The sequence below is a fragment of the Battus philenor genome, unplaced genomic scaffold, assembly GCF_028537555.1.
Source record: "Battus philenor isolate CCGP_79_NKW_IND1 unplaced genomic scaffold, ilBatPhil1.0.hap1 SCAF_12, whole genome shotgun sequence".
Classification (NCBI taxonomy): domain Eukaryota; kingdom Metazoa; phylum Arthropoda; class Insecta; order Lepidoptera; family Papilionidae; genus Battus; species Battus philenor.
The window spans coordinates 3,334,615-3,353,856 of record NW_027181674.1 but is presented as its reverse complement, the minus strand read 5'-3'; the positions used below and the strand labels follow the sequence as shown (position 1 = coordinate 3,353,856).

The 19,242-nt window shown below is 33.7% G+C and overlaps 1 protein-coding gene across 1 annotated transcript in view; it reads left to right on the top strand.

Moving 5' to 3' along the window:
- Positions 1-19,242, top strand: part of LOC137932634 (CUGBP Elav-like family member 1) — a 218,395-nt gene that overhangs the window by 55,830 nt on the left and 143,323 nt on the right. The window contains exon 5 of the mRNA XM_068776253.1: positions 8,541-8,589. Within this exon, the coding sequence (XP_068632354.1) occupies positions 8,541-8,589 (49 nt within the window). The remainder of the gene's footprint in view (positions 1-8,540; positions 8,590-19,242) is intronic.

Sequence of the window (19,242 nt, the reverse complement as noted above, 5' to 3'; positions counted from 1 at the left end):
TTTGATATTAAAGTCGAGATTGCTTCGTTATTTAAGGCATAAGACCCGGCGTTCAGTGGTACGAAATTGAAATTTAAATCTATTTCTTTTTCATTTGTATATTTAAATAATGGCCAGTTGAACTATGCTGTGGATATTTCTACGAAGTCAAAGTATTCGAGTCAGGGTCCGTAGATAGATGATAGTAATCGACATAGCCCAGGGTATTGGTATGTCGAAGTGACAGTGGCCTGACCATATAGCGCGAAGAAAAGGTGGCCGTGGGGGTTTTAAAGTTGACTGAAGAGCTTGGACCGGCAGCGAAGGATGTTCGTTCACAAGGAGCACAAGCAATTACGTTAAGGTCAACGAAAGATGACTGAAAATCTGTGGAGATGACTTATGTCCAGTACTGAATGTTCTTTGTCTAAATAAATTTACATTGCAGCTTACATGAGAGAAGCAAAAGTTTCATTATATATATTAGGGAGGACCGTAAAGTAGTGTCGCTTTCTAAAGTTAAATTCTCGCGATTACATTTTTAACGTGTTTTTTTTAATTTCTAATGAACAATATATTCACCTTCGTTATCAACAACCTTTTGCCGTCTAGTATACAACGTCTTCTAAGTACGTGATAAGCTACCAAATGACTATCAAATATCGACACGCAGAAATGATCTTTATTTCCGGTCCCCCTAATATGCTTTCTCTTCATAAGAACTGTAATCATATCTTAACGAAAACATGATAATAAAAGCTCGTGGAACTGGTCGCGCCGTTGTCAAGTTTTACGTATGAGTAATCGAAGATACGTTTAAATTCGTATAATACATTAGGATAATTTGAACGGAAATGAATTCGCGTTGATTACCGCCGTGATGTGACCAGAAGGCGCGTGACAAATTGTACAGTTTGTACGTGACAATGTTTGTCGTCGCTGTCACGCTGTGATTGATGTCCATCTGAGCCTAATTAGATAAGGGATGTTAGCCGACGTCTAGCGGAGTAATCTTCGTGATTCGGGCGTGATTCATTGCCGTGATACGATGCGATTCCACCGCGCAAACAATCGCTGTTGTTCTGCGTAATGTTTCTCGACTTTAAATTATCGACTTTGCGAAAAGAAAGCTTGATCTAACGGAGTAAGGTTTGAAATGCTCTGTTGAAGCGTAGGTTAATGCAGTTTAAAAGAGGCCAATCTTCATTTGGTATAATTATGCAAATAAGGGTCTGGAGTGATTCGGTCATGTTAAAAAGTGGGCAGCATTAAAGCTTACCCTTTTAAATTATCGATGCCGATTTGTGTAGATTTAAAGGTACACTTTTATTAAAATTACACTAGTTAATTTCAATTTTTCTCTTTTTCTCATATCAAATTGATAAAATCAGACAAAATGCAGATGTTGCAGGAGTAAACAATTTAAACACAGCTTGGGAACTATGATTTAGAAATTAATATAAATATAAGTATTTTACTTAAAGTTAAAAACTATCAAACATATCATATTTTCACTTAGTTCGCTTGTTTTTATTTGATTAAATCACAAAGCGTTAATGATTTTAGGGCTTAAATAAATCTAGGTAAAATTCATTACAAAATGTCTTTATAAGACAATTATACTAATATTGCAAAAGAAAATTTTATAATAAAATGAAAGATAATTTATAATTAATAACATACGTACATAAAAAATAACATTTTTTTTAACAATTAAAACTCCTGTTCAATCAGTAACATGGGAAAAGGTGAAAGCTCTCTTTGTTAAAGTAATCGAAAACAAACATCAATTATGCGGTAAAAGCACAGGTTGGTAAAAGCGTCATTACCGATTCGATAATACAACGTAGATAGATAGACACGCGCCGTGTACAGTTAGTGGAACGCACCTTTAACTATGCACGTGACGTGTGTTCGCATATTGTATCGAAGTGCAACGCATTTGTCACCATTATCGTGTAATGGCCGTTGCATGCGCTCTGACCAATTACTGTCGAAAGTTACGTAGAACTATCATTATTAACATATATATACAAAAATCAATGGAAATCACGTAAGAGATGTAAAAGAGAAAGTAGCAATTTATATGCATGGTACTTCGCAAGATAAAGGCAAATATAACACTAATTGTTTGCGTTTTTGGAGAAATTTTTTGTGAAATCACTTGCCTTAATTACATAGAGATTTAAAAACGAAATATGAAATCAACTGACTCTATGGACTTCTATATTTTGGACCTCTAATTACAAGGTAGAGAGATGACAACCAATCAGTTAAACCGAAATAACTTATGCGTACATCTTGAAAAAATTCGTACTGAATCTTATTAGCCTGATTCAGAGTCGAGTGACCATATTATAAATAAGTGACTTCATTATAAATTAAGGTCGTTAGAAGACGGTGGACCAGGCTGCTTCCACCCGATCCAGCTGTGGACATTTTACGTTCTTTATGTTTTGGACTCCATACAAGGACGTGCCAAAAAGCTCTGGTAACGATACTCTGGTAAGCGCTAAGCTTTAAAACTTAGAGCATCGGTGAAAAGTTGCAAATTTACCGGTATTCTATAAACTGCATTTCGGAGAGTGTGCATCAGAATTAGTCCAAATATTTTTTTCCTCGTCTTCTTTCTTCCATCGGACAACAAGGCGCACGGGTATATGACATCCGTACACGGTCGAAATCCCTTCAATTACATTAGGCATTTCGTTACTACTTTTATAATGCGAATAACCAAGGAATGGAACAACATAGGAGTCTTCAAGACAAGAGTGAATAGGTTTTTCTAGACAAGCATGTTCTTCATATTTCATGGCTTCAGGCGTTATTTTGCGGAAGTCCATCCTAAGTAAGAAAAGGACCAATATATAGCTACTTCCGCCATGCAGCCAACTCTGTGTTTTGGCACTAATCGGTGTAACATTACTCCTGAGGATGCCCCGTGGAGAGGTGAAACACGTGTTAAGTGATTTAACGGTTGTAGTTGTGTAATTCGCATTGTTTGCCTTGCACTTTATTGCACGACTACTGCTGCATGGCGGAAGTAGTTATATATTGGCCCTTTTCTTACTAAGCATGTTCTACATCGGACGAAGTAGAGATCAAATGATTCGGCTATAAACGATAAAAAAATATTCATTTGTTATTAAGCATAATTTTAAAAATAGCATAATAATGCGCATGAAAGTTTTATTGTATATGCGGAAACAGTAACGTTTTTATTATAACTTATGTGCATAAACGATGATTGAATTTTGAAACTACGTTATCCTCGTCATTAAAAAGATTCCATTGAAAGTATGATTTGAATGTATCTTCATTTATAAAACTGTCTGTTGAATGAAGGCTTAATGGCCTTGTGAAGGTCGTCAAAAGACGCCAGATTCAGGACGTCCTCAACCGATCCTATTGAAAATACTCGGGAAGGTCAATGTCAAATGGTAGCTGCTCTATGTTTGAAATGATAATGATAATCATTTAGATATTACTATCGCTATAGGAAGAAAGCTCACTGTTTCTTTGTGATGTTAAAAGTTTTCACACAAAGATTGTCGCAGAGCGATGATGTTTCTTTACCGTATGATTGCTAAGCAATTTTTGCAAGAATGCGCCAAAACCGCGGGACATATTTTTATGTAGTCAAATAAAACACTCAAAATTAAAAATATTTAAAAATACGTTATAGGTGAAGCATCGGGAGAGGGGCATATCTAGGACAACAAAGACACACTGAAACTCGTGCGTCGTGATTTTCGAGACAAAATAACTCAGTGCTATTGCGCCGCGTAGCAGTCAAACGCTTAAACTAAACATCGGTTTTAATAATAATGCTCGAGGGTTCCTTAACTTATGCCTTGATTTTATTACCGGACTAATAGACCGCCATGCTGGACGACATGGAATGACCAGACAAAAAGCTGTTCTAGAGGAAATCGCAGCTTTGACTGTCTTGACACATGAGTGAGGCGTGAAACTCGATTTTCTCTCAAGCTAAATTGATGATATCGAATCTCGACGAAATGACAATGTATTTTTTAGTTCTTTTTTCCTTCCTTCGACTGTCCGACGTTTTAGCCACTCGGAAATACATTTCACCTGCCAATCGTAGCCATTAAGCAATGCGAGTCCGTCAGCGCCGCAGTTAAAATAGCCACCAGCGATGATCGACACCGACCGGGAACAATGTAGCGGTGACGTCACACACTAAAAATATTTACGGAAGTGGGCGAGCCGAAAAACAAAATGTCTTTTTCAAACCAGTATATGCTATGTTTACTATGTATATATATCATATAAATTTATTTTCATACATAAAAAATATATATACATATATTTTATGTATGAAAAATAGATGTAACTTTTGGATTCTATGGAATCAGTGAGGGTGCGCGGTCTATCTCGTTGTAGGGAAAGAATTCGGAGTAAAAATTACAGTGAGGAACCCAATGAGAATTTATAACAAGTATTATACATAATATTTATGATTTTATTTCATGACTATATAAATGTTGGATGAGGCTGAATGTTATGTTATCTTTGACTTGTTTTTTTTTTAATATTTAGGCGCTCTTTTACGTCAAATGCAGTCGGAGTTGTCAAAAGTGTAGTTAAAATATGAATACGCGTTTTATTATAATACTTTTTATTTGATAAATAAGTGATTAGTGACATATAATCCCAATACTGTTTTATATAGTTTTTATTCTCACATAATATATATATTGCAAAGCCAAGCGGTAGAGGATTGTGACCGATGATCGTAGGTCGCAGTTTCGATTCCCGGGATACAATCTTATATAATTCGAAATTTGTGCATTAATTATATAAGATTGCCACTGTTCAACAAACACGTTTCCAGAGGATACCATAATTCCACACTACGATTGCTAGCCCGCATGTCAAGCGCATCGATTACGGTACATATACCCCCTATAGAATTTTTTGTATAAGGTTGAAACAACGACCGCATATTTGGTAGCTTATAAAGCAAGTCTTGTGCCTCAACACAAAGAGAATAACAAGTTAATGTAAAATTTCTCTTGTTACCGAAGTACGCACAGAATGTCTGCTGATTCCTGCACAGCGAGGGGAAATAAAAATAACTGCTGTACTTTTAATTACACCTTAGCCCGGGCACCATATAATTGGAAACGTTATTAATGAGAATAAAATTCGAAAAATAATTAAAAAGTGTAACAAGCATTTCTCTCCTGGATCGGCTCCAAATGTAGTTGGCTGTAAATTAAAAAAAAAACACACACACACATTCCGTTTCGAAAATGCAGGTTTGTGAAGAATGCAACTTTGTTTTTAACTGTTCTTTAATATTACGAGATCTATCCGTCGACAACAATTATTTTAAATAAATATACTTTTACTTTCTAGAAAATATTCATGTATGTATTTCTATTGTATAGCCTAGACAATACTATCATTCCTATTTTAGCAGAATGGTTCAGTGCTAGAAGTACGTCTCCTCTATAGATTTCCAATAAGACAGATTGGAAATTGTTTGCATCCAGCTTCTTTCACCTACCTTAAGAGGGTCAGGGTATCTACCCAGTGGGTCTACGTCTTTAGCTGCACAGAATACATAATATTGCACATAGATTATAATTACAAAATGCAAACTATTGCAAATGACAACCAACATTACAAATACGTAATAAAATTAAAATATTATACTAAATGATTATATTAAATAAAATTATAGTCAAAATCAAAATTACACTAATAATTACGATTTAAATTAAGATTTTTGCTACAATTACAATTACGGTTTTATTTTTTATCATGATTGACAATGAGGTATCTAGAAAATTATGTTAAGTATCTAATAATTTATCCAGTAATATTATATTTATATAATATGACATTATAAATTACGAATAAAACAATGTAATAGATGATGATCTGATTTGATGATTTTTTTTTTATTTCAAGTGTTTCATTTTATTTGAACTGTTATTGAATTTATACCGTTATTCGATAACAGTTCACTCCTTATCTTTAGTCGATCAGTCGATAGATGCCAACTGCAAGGCATAGGCCTTCCTCAAAGATCGTTGGTCCAGCTATTCGAGTCGTATCTTCCGGCTCATTGTCGCCACACGAAAATCTTTCTAATTCAACGGCTGTCGGCGGCACTAGCGTTGTGTCCAAACCCCTCCCACTTCTGCAATGAATTGTTCATTGGAACATAACCATTAAAAAAAAATCAATCAATTTCTCCTTTTTCTCTTAATAAATTTAATATTAAAAAGGTTCTTCCATATTACCTATCTATTCTCAATAGAAAAACATGATTCAAATTATGAACATCGATATGTGTGTGTGTATATGTACAAGGTGAGACTGGAGCGGTTAATACACAAGCGACGAACTCGGCATCGTCGCAGTCGAATTGACAAACAACTCGATTAATAATCGTCCACTAAATTCTTTGTTTACAAAGCAAACGTATCGGGTCGACTTGTTTACGAATAATTAAAATAGTTGACGGATTGTTTGGCCGGTCGGGAACGACCGGTGTAAATAATGAAGCCGACGTGACTCTCGTGAGTCGTTATTTCGGTATTAATATTATTATTCTATTGTTATTTTTAAAAAAATCTTTTGTCCTTTTTTACCATTACGTCCTATTTCTCTTGTTTCACTTACGTTAGTGCATGTCTCGATTTCAAGTTTCTTGTCAAGTTTTTCTCCATAGAGTCAACATTCCGAACCCGTCAGTGGTTTGTGTATAAATATATATTTAGTCTTAGATTTACGTGATATTAATATCTCAAAGGATTAAATATTATTTTCATTATTTTATCTAATAATGCGTTAGATTTATAGAAACAGACCAGCGGATTGGTTGTCGAAGTGGCGACATACATGGCGCACAGAAGAGTTGGCCGCTGGAGCTTTGAAGTTCTAACAAGCATAGCGTAGGGTCGGGTTGCTTCCAACTGGTCTTATTGGAGACGTAAGGGATAGGCTTTTGATGATGAAGTAAAACTAATTTTCAACACACAGCTATTTATTTAACGTAAAAAGGATGACTTATGAATATCCTACATTACCTAGCGTAACAATACGTTCGAAACCTTGATAAGATAGAAATTAAATAATCAGCAATATAATGTTTATAATAACGTTTATTTAATAAGGCTTATTCGCGTAAATCTCAGAAGACTTATGACGACTATGATGTCACCACAGATCTGGTGTCAAGTTACTAGCTACTCCGATACAGTTGATGGTTTAATTTAAACCGAAGAGTCACCTATCTCTAGCAAATCTATACAAACATTTAAAACTCGAGTGTCCGTTTGTAATATTGATATATATACCAATATCACATTTTATACAATTTTGTTGGTCTGTTTGTTCCGGTTAATCTGAAAAGTCTGATATTAACGGGATACATACTGATAGGTAGCTGATGAAATCAAAACCAAATTAAAAAAAAATACATTTAAATTCCACGCGGAAGATGTAGCGGGCACGGCCAGTTAATAACACAACTCTATTTATTTTTTGCCGTTGAAATATATGTTTATACGAATAAATCATTAGTGTATATCGAAGGAAGAAAGCATTCAATGTCACACAAGTGGTGTTCTTGATGACGTTTACATAATTGCTTATAAGTGTTAAAGCTATAAAAAGTGAATATTTACTTTATTAGCTGTCAAAGTACGGTACACGCCATCCAAATAATAATGGTTTCAGAAATAATAAATAACGTTGCGATATTATAGTAAGAAAAGATTTTACAAAATTGCATTTAAAACCTATTAAAATTAATTATTACTTAGTGTTTGTCCCTGTAGATTGTCCACTGCATTTTAAAAAATTAAAGTTACTTTTTTATAGTGATCACTTTAAACACGATGATTGAAAATTGATATTATAGGTTAAAAGAGTTTTGCTATACATTCACATAATTAAAATATTTAAGTATAATACTACCAAATAACTATTAACAACCAACAAATATATATATATTCTGATTAATTTCATATAAGTGAAATAAGTTGTAAGTTCATTATAATAATAGATTGTTTATATAATGACAAACTGTAACGCAATTTTTTTTTCAAAGTTAAACTCCCTTAGTTCTGATGTCTACATTATCGTTTCTCATTGAGTTTATCAACGGACGTCTCAAAGGTCTTTTTGACTCGGTAACTTCCAAAATATTCTTGGTTGTATGTTCGTCTTCTCTCAGCATAACGTTGTTCTAACTAGAAGTTCGAAATAAAATAAGTGTTATATATATGGTGTTATATGTGAATGCCAAAACATGACTAATCATTGTCGATTCTTCATTATTAATATGTCGATTCAACCGCGCGATGAAATTAGTGCACGGAAAATAATAGCGCCATCTATTGGCACACTTTTAAACTAATTCTGACAATTTATTTTTGACTAAGATAATAATTAGATTTTAGTACAAAGTTGGGCAGGGTAGTTGGTTAACATACATACATTGACCAGCATATCATATAAAATAATAATAATAGGCAATATTAAAAACAAAAATTTTTAAATTTCTTTTTTTTTTACAGATGCACCATCCGATCCAGATGAAGCCGGCTGACAGCGAGAACAGAAATGGTAAGTGCTTTTTTTGTTTCGTACTAAAAACTTCAAATAGTTTCAATAAATATAAATAAGCATCTATAATTTTAATTTATTATACTTGATATGACTTGAATTGATATTACTTGACTTTTTATACACATATAATTCATCCTTTTTCGTAGCAATCAACATCCATCTATTGATGTACATGAATGAAAGTATTTTTAAATGTACAATAAATAATAGAAAAGAATTAAACTCACTCGTTCTACAGAATGATTGGAAATGGATGAAAGACATAAAAATTTTACTCCTCTAAAATATCTTACATTATTTTTTTTTATTTTGTAATGTGTCAAGCCAATGAAATCTTGCAATAGGAAGTCTATAGAAACAGATTGTAAGCAATGTTTAATTTTTAATTTTGTAGTAATGCCTATTATAAAAGCGTTTTTTCTTACTGTATTTTTATTACGCTATTTTTTCTGAAACTGTTGACTTTTGCACAGAGTATTACACACATTAATTGCTAATATATCAAATAAAATGAGCTAAGTTTACTTCTTTAAAGCTTTTACACCTATTTCCAAAGAAACAAAAATATAAAGGATTTTTAATTCTAATCGTGATTTTTTTTAACTTACAAGTACCGTTGCGCTTGGCCATAACATGTGCTTATATTTTAATTGTAACAAAAAGACAATGATCTAATTAACTGGTCATTTTGTTATATCCGCCTAATTTTGTTCACTTTTAATCTCTACTTATATAACTACTTTCAACTTGAGGATGAAGGGATCAAAATCTGTAAACAAACAAAGATCAATTATGCATTACTGTGACATTGTTTTTACCTCGCACGTAAAGTTATGAATTAAAAATATTTCTACTATATTAAAATGTTATTGGAGGTAATGATGTTTTAAATATTTAATAATATAAACGGCTATGTAACTACTATTTATATAAAAATAAATCTTGATGATTGATTTAATTCATGTTTTTTTTATATTTCGTAATATTGTGCAGAATGTTGTTATGGAAAAAAAATCAGAAATTTATGCAGAACTTGAAAATTTTCGGAAAATATTGAAATTTAACGAATTTGACAATGTCTTTGAATTTCGCGCGTTGCATGTTTATATTGTCGCTTAACAACTTGTCAATAGCAAATAAATTTATTGACTTGTATTTAGTTAATAAATTGATTAAAATACTCTTAATCATTGTTTTTATAATGGAATGCGTCAGGCCAGTAGCTTGTAGCAGTACAGTATATCGATAGAGCTAATAGCGGATAATATAATCTACAATTATATATAATTATTGTAAACACCCACCTGCAATATGAAAATCATTTTTATGGTTACACGCTGATTTTATATTAAAACGAACGGTCTGTAGTGTAAAAATGTACACTATTTTTTTAAGACCAGTCGATATTGTTTTAAGCACACTTGATACCATTTATAATTGCTACGTTTTACATTCGAAACCATTCGTTCAATTTTATTGTCAATCAATAGTTTAAACAACAAATCAATTGACATAATGAAATTGCAATTATTTATCGACGAAAACATTTCGGCATCAAAACAGTCGTGAATAATTGAAGGTCACATTCATTATATCCGAAGAGTCAGTTGAAGGCCGCTTTCGTTTCAATGAAATCATAAAAAAGAGACGTCATTTTTTGTAACAATAAATCGCTTCAAGCGCTTCAAAGTGTTTAATTCGCTCCGAAGCCAGTTGACACTAAACATTCTCGCATAATAAGACCGGGCTCGAGTTTTTTAGAGCTGCACACCGTGAAACACGTGCTCTTACATAATCCAGCGCTTTCAGGGCTGCCACTTTACACTCTTTGCATTATACATTTCGTTTGTGCCTTTGTCGCTTTTTTATTTTAATAATAGTCGCTACCTCTTTGAAGAATCTAACGGTATCGTGTATCAAAACCTCTTATCATCATTTCAATCGTATGATGTCCATTCCTGGACATACAAATTTCCAATAAGACTGGTATGAAACGGCCTATAAATAGAGCCTTTCAATGATCATGACAAAGTCATCATCATCTTGTGATTTAAAGCTCCCATCACCATTTTTTCTGGGCTATGTGGCCTCCCACTTCAACTCGCCATTCCGCTGGACTATGTAGGTTGCTATCGTCTGTATAAGTATCTCCTCATTTTTGATCCGATATTGGTAAAGTATCCCGAGTCCTTTGTACTCTTGTCAATACCATTCTTTTATTAATTTAATAATTAGGCTTACTGATATTGGTCTAAAGTAAAATTAAAAAAGTGCTATATATTTATTGAGTTAATTATAAAAATATCTCCGAGTAATTTTCGACAACCCTGCACTCACACAAGCGATCTCGCAAAGAAAGCATACATGCAAAAGCGTAGCGTTTGTATTCTATTTATACGCTAGTGCATCAGATTATCTCTCCCGCCTCACGCATCATTCGGTCGACAAAGCTCCTACACACAAACGACGACGGCTAACGACTATTGGTATTAACTCTTCATATACATGTCTAGGCATTTGTAAGATTTGACACAGATTTTGGCAGAGGCAGTTTTTTTTTCTAAAAGGAAACATCGCTTGTACATAAGTGCATATTTTTAGGACATATACGTTCAAGTTCTATATTTAAAAAAAAATTATATATTATAATTGTTTAGTTTATTATAACACTGCGTGTAAGATATCATAATAATGTCAGCCGCTAGACGTCCACTACAAGGCATAAGCTTTCCCCAAAAATCGTCACGTTAACCGAGCTTGCTCTGACCCGATCCAACGACCACCCGCGACCTCACGCCACCTCAACCGGCTCGAAGTCGACACTCATGAACCTGTCAGCTCCAATGGCCACCGATTGTGTGATGTTCAACGCTCACTGCCACTTAAGACAAGTAGTCTTTCAAGCTACGTCGGTAACCTTAGTTCTGCAAATCTCCTCATTTCTGATTCGAAGCGAAACTCCGAGCACAGCTATTTCCATTTCTCTCTGATTGACCTGCGGTCCTTCTTATTAAATCTGTAAATGATTACGTCTCGAATCCGTAAATTTTCACCGGCAACACGTAATGGTCGAAGACCTTCAGTGATATTTCGTGGTCGCCACTAGAGAATAACTATAGTAGTCAAGTCGCGTGGAAGTCCACTTTAATAGGTTTACGAAATGTCTTAGTCACAGTTTAAATTTTAAATTTAGAACTTCATTTAATTTTTTTTACCATTATCATTTCAACCTTACGACGTATAAGTACACAATAAGACCATTTGGGAACTAGGTGTCTTTCGACGACCTTAAAAAGGTTGCCTTTCCGTTCACAGTCTATTTATGTTAGTGTGAAGGCACCCTAACTAAAATACATTATATAAAAAGTAATCTAATCAAAGTATTATATGGACCGAAAATGAAAGCGAAAAATAGAAGGGAACTCAAAAATTAATGGGTTTGTTCACGTTCCGAATTCGTGTTTATGACTAATTAGCATGTAATATCGTCACAAGTTATTAGAATACTTTATATTTATAATTTATTTAGATGTATATACTCGTAAATTTGATTGAAAGAACGATTTAATTTAACATTGAAATGTGAACTAAATCGTGGTTCCAAATACATTTTTATGGGTATTTAATGGAATCAGGCGTTACCTTGCAGAAGTCCATCCTAAGTAAAAAAAGGACCAATATTTAGCCACTTCCGCACATGCAGTGGTAGTCGTGCAACAAAGTGCACCGCCCGCCAGCCCGCTGATAAATGCGTATGCGGCAAACAATGCGAATCACACAACTGCCGACTACCACTGCACGTGCGGAAGTCGCTAAGTATTGTTATGGGTGTAAAAGTCACTGGTTATAGATGTAAAAGCTTTAAAAGTGAGAGAGTGTAGCTCATTTACTGTCAAATAATGTATCGTACACCCTATTCAAAAACAAAATACCATTTAGATAAGTCAGTAAAAACTCAAAACAAAGACATTTGTATTACGTAAGGTAATGTTAAAACTGAGTCTTGTGAGGACATCAGGCATCACATACTTAATCTTCATTCAGGTTCAGGATCTACCTTATCCTAGACAGAAAACATCAGGAAACATTTATTCAAAAAAAAAATTAAACGGAATCTGTCAGCTTCCAGGTTGGCAAGAAATAACATTCCGCCCCGTAAAGTTCTAGAGGAATAAAAAACAGCGCGAAACTAAATAACGCGAGGCGGCCTGTGACGTAAATGAGATTTGTCACTCGGAAAACCCTGTTACGCGAGCCGTTTATCAAAAGGAAATTCTTTCACTTTGTTTCCGATTGCGTGTTAACCTGAAATTCCAATATTGACTTGTGACCTGTCACGCCGATGGAGGTTGCTTTATTAAATAAAAGATCAATTTTTATATTTTCGTAATAGATTTCGTGGTACGGGGTTGAATTCTTATATTATTTTCACCATTGAGACCAATATCGTCATCATTTCTATCATCATATTTTATCGAGCGTCCTACATTGCGCTTTGGAAGTCTGTGATCTCCACTGCAGTAGTTAAAAACCCCAGCGGTTATTTGTTTTGTGGGTTATTCTGTGTGCCCACTGATACTTCAATTTAGCAATCCACTGGCCAAAATCGATAAATTTCGTTAATTTAATTTCTATGTTAGGTTATATCCAAACAAACCTACATAGCTATTAAATTTTTATTTTAATATATAGCTGTATATGCACACTTATTACAAACTCTGCAAATTCCAGAAATGTGTGGGTATATGAATAATTAAATTTTTTCTTAAAATTTAAAATTAGAACACTTTTTATTTTTCTATTTTTAGTAGGTAGGCAGATAAGAGCTGGTGATTTATATTCAATATATTACTTTTCAATCATTTCTTCAAAATCTATGTGAAATTAATATTAAATGTATGCATTACCTGAGGCTATCTGACGTTATATATACGCTTATCCTGAAGTTATACGGAATTAACAGAATGGTATAACAAATATTATAAGGAGAGAGATATAATTTTAACCTTGATTATGTTGAAAACATAACAAGCGTTGATTCACTATATTTATATTATAATATATTATATTTATTATAACTTTAAATATTTAGCGTTAAAGAAAGTTTTTAACCAGGTTTTGTTTGTTGAACTTATTATATTTATTTTATGATAATTCAGACATATTACAATTTAGTTTATTGTAAACTAAACAGTTACATATAAAGGAGTTACTAATTTATGTAGTATAGAAAGATATAATTTTCATTATTTCTAATGTTAATTTTGTATTTTAACTTTTTTTTTGGCAATCATTAAAGTTACGCGGGTTATATGAGGGTACATTTACAATTGATAATTAATGTAGGGTAATTTGGGAAATAATAATAGCGGAGACGTAGTAAAAAAGCAAGCGTTAGTATCACGGGATCACAGTTCCACAGGTTGTTGTGAGGAGCGCGCTGTTATAGATTATTATTGTGTAGTGTCAGAGTTTAGTTTCTTACAAATATGTATGTGCACACAGGTAAGATTTTGTAATATTTTGATGACGTAATTTTTCCTTAAATCTATATGAACTTCTGAATTTAAAATTTCAAAAGTGAATCTAAATATATATAAACTTAAATCTGTTTGGCTTCTCAGAGCTGCCTTTATCAGTCTTTAGAATAATTTCAATTTTAAATTAAATTTTTAATAATTTTATGAAGCCTAGAGAAAGGTATATGTATAACATTGTTTTTTATATCCAGTGCCATCCTTGTGTACGTAACTATTTATTTTAATGTGAAACACAGGCATAGATTTTTTATATTCGTTTCTATACTAACGATTTCACGAACATTTCAGCCATTGTGATTCCACTGCCGGCCATAGGCTATCACCATAGATTTCCGATAAGACCGATTGGATAATCCAAATAGTATGTCAACCTTTACCCGTGATGTTTACTCTATAATCTTAGAATTAAGGCTCCTGCAGCTATATACGGATTGTGCGCGGTATGTGGTATACCAATTGCCAATTCAACAAGCCAATCCACGTAGCTACATTCGTCTTTGAGAAATTTTACAAACTCACAAACTTAAATTAAAATAATTCGTCATATAGATATTTAATTACTTTGTATGGTTATCCACTTTCTTCTCTATCATATGATTTTGTATTTGATGTCGATTCATAAGACAGCTTGAATTTTTAATTATAACGAGGAAGTAGTTTTTCGCCACAAATGATTTGAGGTTACAGTGAGAAGAACTATTGTATGCCACCCGTGTATCTCAGTACAACCGTGGCAATGATTCTGCTAACTAATTTGCAACAACGATATATTGAGCCGTCGTGAGGTGGAATCGTCAGTCGCATGTTAAATAGCATGTGTTTGCAACTGAAGGCGTTTGCAAGCGGAACACCTCCATCTATCTATAGGTACAGTCTTCGAACTGGGTTAAGCGTAGACTGTAAATAGGTTTCTAATGTACTAAGATAAATTTACCTTTCTATTTGATAGTATTCAAAACGTGTACTGTTTGATTAAGAGAAAAGAGTAGAAATCTATGAAGTATACAGTTATTTAGATAAGATAATCATATGAATGTATAGCTAGTGTCATTGTTTTCATTTGAATATCCTTAGTTTTAAGATATTAAAATATACAACATTAAAATATGCAACAATGGCCTCAATATACTTTATATTTGATATTTGTACGCCTGTAAAGAGTAATGCTGGTGATATTTATATAATTTTTGTACTACATGATAGAACTGTTACAATACACTTCACTACGGACGGCTGTCCACCACCGCCTCCGCACACAGCAGGGGTGATCCGTAAAATCCGTACCTCCTCTTTAGATTGCCAAGTACTCCACGCTGCCATCCCAAATTTTACACTTACTCTCACTACGCTGTACGATATGCTACCTTTATGCGATCGTCGTTCAACTGGAATATGATCGAACCAGTAATTTATATATATATACTAGCTGATCCCGCAAACGTTGTTTTGCAAAAAAAAATATTTTTAATTTTCAATTTGAAAATAAGGGTTGATCGTAGAGGGGTGAAAATTTAGGGTTGTATGTATTGTTATATTTTGTATCATAAAAAAATAAAAACAAAAAATTTCGTCAAAAAAATAAAAAATAAATTTTAAGGGTGAACAACCCTTATCACTTAGGGGTATGAAAAATAGATAGTAGCCGATTCTCAGACCTACTAAATACGCATATAAAATTTGGTAAAAATCGGTCAAGCCGTTTCAGAGGAGTTCAAGTTCGAACACCGTGACATGAGAATTTTCTATTAGGTATATATATAATTATATTATAACCTAATTATATATATATATATATATATATATATATATATATATATATATTAACCGGGCAATAGCAATCTGCCAAGCGAAAGTACGGCTTTCTCGAACACCCTCTTGTCGGAATACTATACGAATATTATCGAAGAATGGCAGCTCAAGCCAAGGTCCCTCCGTGGGGGCCTTAGAGCCTAGTCACTCCATTGCAAAATGGTAGTATGAAGCGGCCCAAGCCGGGAGCTGCTCTCCCAGGTGTCCTCGAGCTTCTTGCTTGAATGAATAAAAGTGAAACTAATTTAGCTACAAATAAAATTTTACTTACAATTTTCTTTAAAATTATTTTATTTTAATATTAGCATATTTCAATCATTTCGATTTACATAAATAATATTTAAATTAGCCGTATTGTAATTCTTAAATGCACCAGTCTCATGATTTGTACAAAATATTTTTTTTTGGTTAAAATTATAAATTTTTGTCAAAAAAGGTCAGGTGATCTTGAAATCAAGTAATTCATTGCAATACTTACTTTTGATAAGCCCTAAGCATGATCTTTTTTTGGAGTTTTAAATCGAAATTACTTCGAAATATTTTAATTGAAACAGTAATTTTTTTGACTTAATGCATGTGGATTTTATTAACGTCTGTCGTTTATAAATGCACGTAATTATAATAAAAACCGGTTCTAATTACACGCTTGAAAAAAGTTTGCATACGTCATATTCAATTATATAGCCTCATATCGTTAAAATTCAAATGGACAACGCTAATTGTTACACTTAACCCGTAAAATAATTTATTGTTGGAGATAATTTAAGATATTTCTGAACATTCAAACTATTCAAGGCCTGCTAACTATGTTTCTCGTACTGTCAAACGTTATTGTAATCAACTTGAAGGCATACTGAAGATAGTCCTGACGTCTTTCTCTTTCTATTGACTTAAAACTTTTAACAGATAGGGGCCATTTTCATATACTGTACAGTTTATGTAATAAAAAATGTATTGCTTTTTTGATTTTTCTTCCAATGTTTTTTAGTGATTTTCTCAGTAAGAATCTTCCTCGTCGTCATCGTTTCAGTCATATGACATCCACAGCTGGACAGTGGGCACTCTATAGATTTCTAGTAAAACCGCTCAAAAGTGGCTCGCTTTCAGCAAACTTCTGGACATACGACTTTGTTCACCTACCTCATGTATTTTTTTCTTTTCTTGTTTTAGTTAATACTCCTTATTGTACGCTTCAGAAATAACAAAAGAAATACATAAATAATAGGCGGTGTTATCCATCAAGGCAATCTCTTACATGCATAGTTCCTCATGCCTTAATAAAAATATGAAAAAAAGGTGAAGGAAATTGGTCGAAAATAAATTTAGCCATGAAAACTTACATATTTGTTGATTATGAATTGAAAAAAAGAACTTATGTCTAAACATGATAATTACGCAAGATATCGTTGAAAGACTGAACTGGGTCACAAGTTTGCCCGCGGTCGACCTGTACGGGAAGCGATGACACGTAGCCTCGGTGATCGCAAGTGAAAAACGTCGACGTGACGCAGACAGGACGGAGCTCATTAGAGGAAGTGGGGGCGAGGGGGGACAGAAGTGACACAGGCCCGCGAAGAATGACTGATCGTCCGTGAGCGCGCGCGCACCTCGGTATCGCTATACGTGTGTTAGTTGTGTCTCGGCCGCGGTTGAATGCAGACGCGTCATGTCGTGAAGTGTTTGTGAGGTGAAGTGAAGTGAAGTGAAGGATGCGCGGCGAGGCGGGCGGCGCACGCGGCAAGGCGGGCGGGGCCAGGTTGAACAGCGGTAGCTACCCGCCAATCAGCGCCGCCTATTGGCTACCGCCGTCGAACCCTACCCCCTATCACGTGCCAGGTTTGAAGATATCTTTATCCGTTTCAGCAGATCCACGCGACTAGAGCTTGTCTTGTCTGTGATGTGTTTCCGAGAATGTCCTACCTGCTGCCAACAATTCGGTTTTCTGTTTAATCAACATCAATTTTTCCTTATGACCGTTTGCGGTTGGCGCTCTTGCAGCGACATTTGTTGATTTTATGGCGGGATTTGAAATCAAAGACGCACGCTTCGAATCAATCGGTTGTCTGAAATACAACGTTGTTTATTCATTGCTAGTTCACGTAAATTTAGCGTTAACATTGTTATTCAATTAATTAAACAAAACTATTAAAAAAATAAGCTTTAGTTTAAGAACACTCTTTCGTTGAAAAATGCTATTAAAAATAAAGGTAAAAAGAGAGAAAAAATATATATATTTAGAACTTTTAGCGGAATTCTGACTGACCGTCACTTTAATTTTTCTTAACCCATTTTGTTTTTACACTACTCTTCTTTGCAAGGTGTTATAGTAGTGAAGAAGAAGTAGGGGGAAACTCCTCTATAGGTACAATAAGTTGACTGATGTCGCATTACAAGGATACTCAGTTTGGTTCCTTCAATATAATACTCATGACGCCCATAAATTATCACTGTAAATAAATATGGAACATAATGAAATGAAAACAAAAAGTCGGCAAAGTTTTCATACGCAGTGTATTTACCTGTTGTACACAATTATAGCTCAGATTAGGCATACGTAGTTGTAAAAGACATGCCAATTACATGGCATCATTAAATATTTTATTTAATTATTCATATTCATATCTACTGAAAAAGAAGAAGTGACACGAGTACATTAGAAGAATGAGAGACTAATTTGATAGAACTAGGGATTGAGCTCCCTGTAACGACATCGTTCATTTTAAAGTTAGGCGGTTTCCAAACGAGCTCTTATCTGTAAAGAACCAACAACAAACTCAGACTTACTATTCTAAGTTTTACTATTGTAAATACCAATTCTAATTCCTAATAGATACACAATTTGTGATTATAAAGGAATAAAATTTTTAAGGAGCTATAAATTAGCTCATTTGCTGTCAAAATATGAACTCTAAACAAAAATCAATGGTTTAGGTGATAATAGATATCGAAATGATAATATATCAAGTAAGAGAGTTTTCAAAATTTAGTTTTTGTTCATAAACTGCGCTTCCATACTTTGTACTGTCAGAAATCATGGACCTGTCGCATTCCAATAACAACAATAAATGAATGTAAGATGTTTCATAGTGGACACTTTTAACACGATGATAGATTATAGGTGTTAAACTTTAAATCTCTTTACAGAAAAATGGATTATACATTCACCCTTTTAAAGCATTTACATTTACACCTGTTAGCAATCAACATGTATGTATACATGTGTAGGTTGATGCAAATAGGTATTTAAGAGATTTATTGCTGTCAATTCCTTATAGAATTGACAACAAAAAGCTAAATAGGA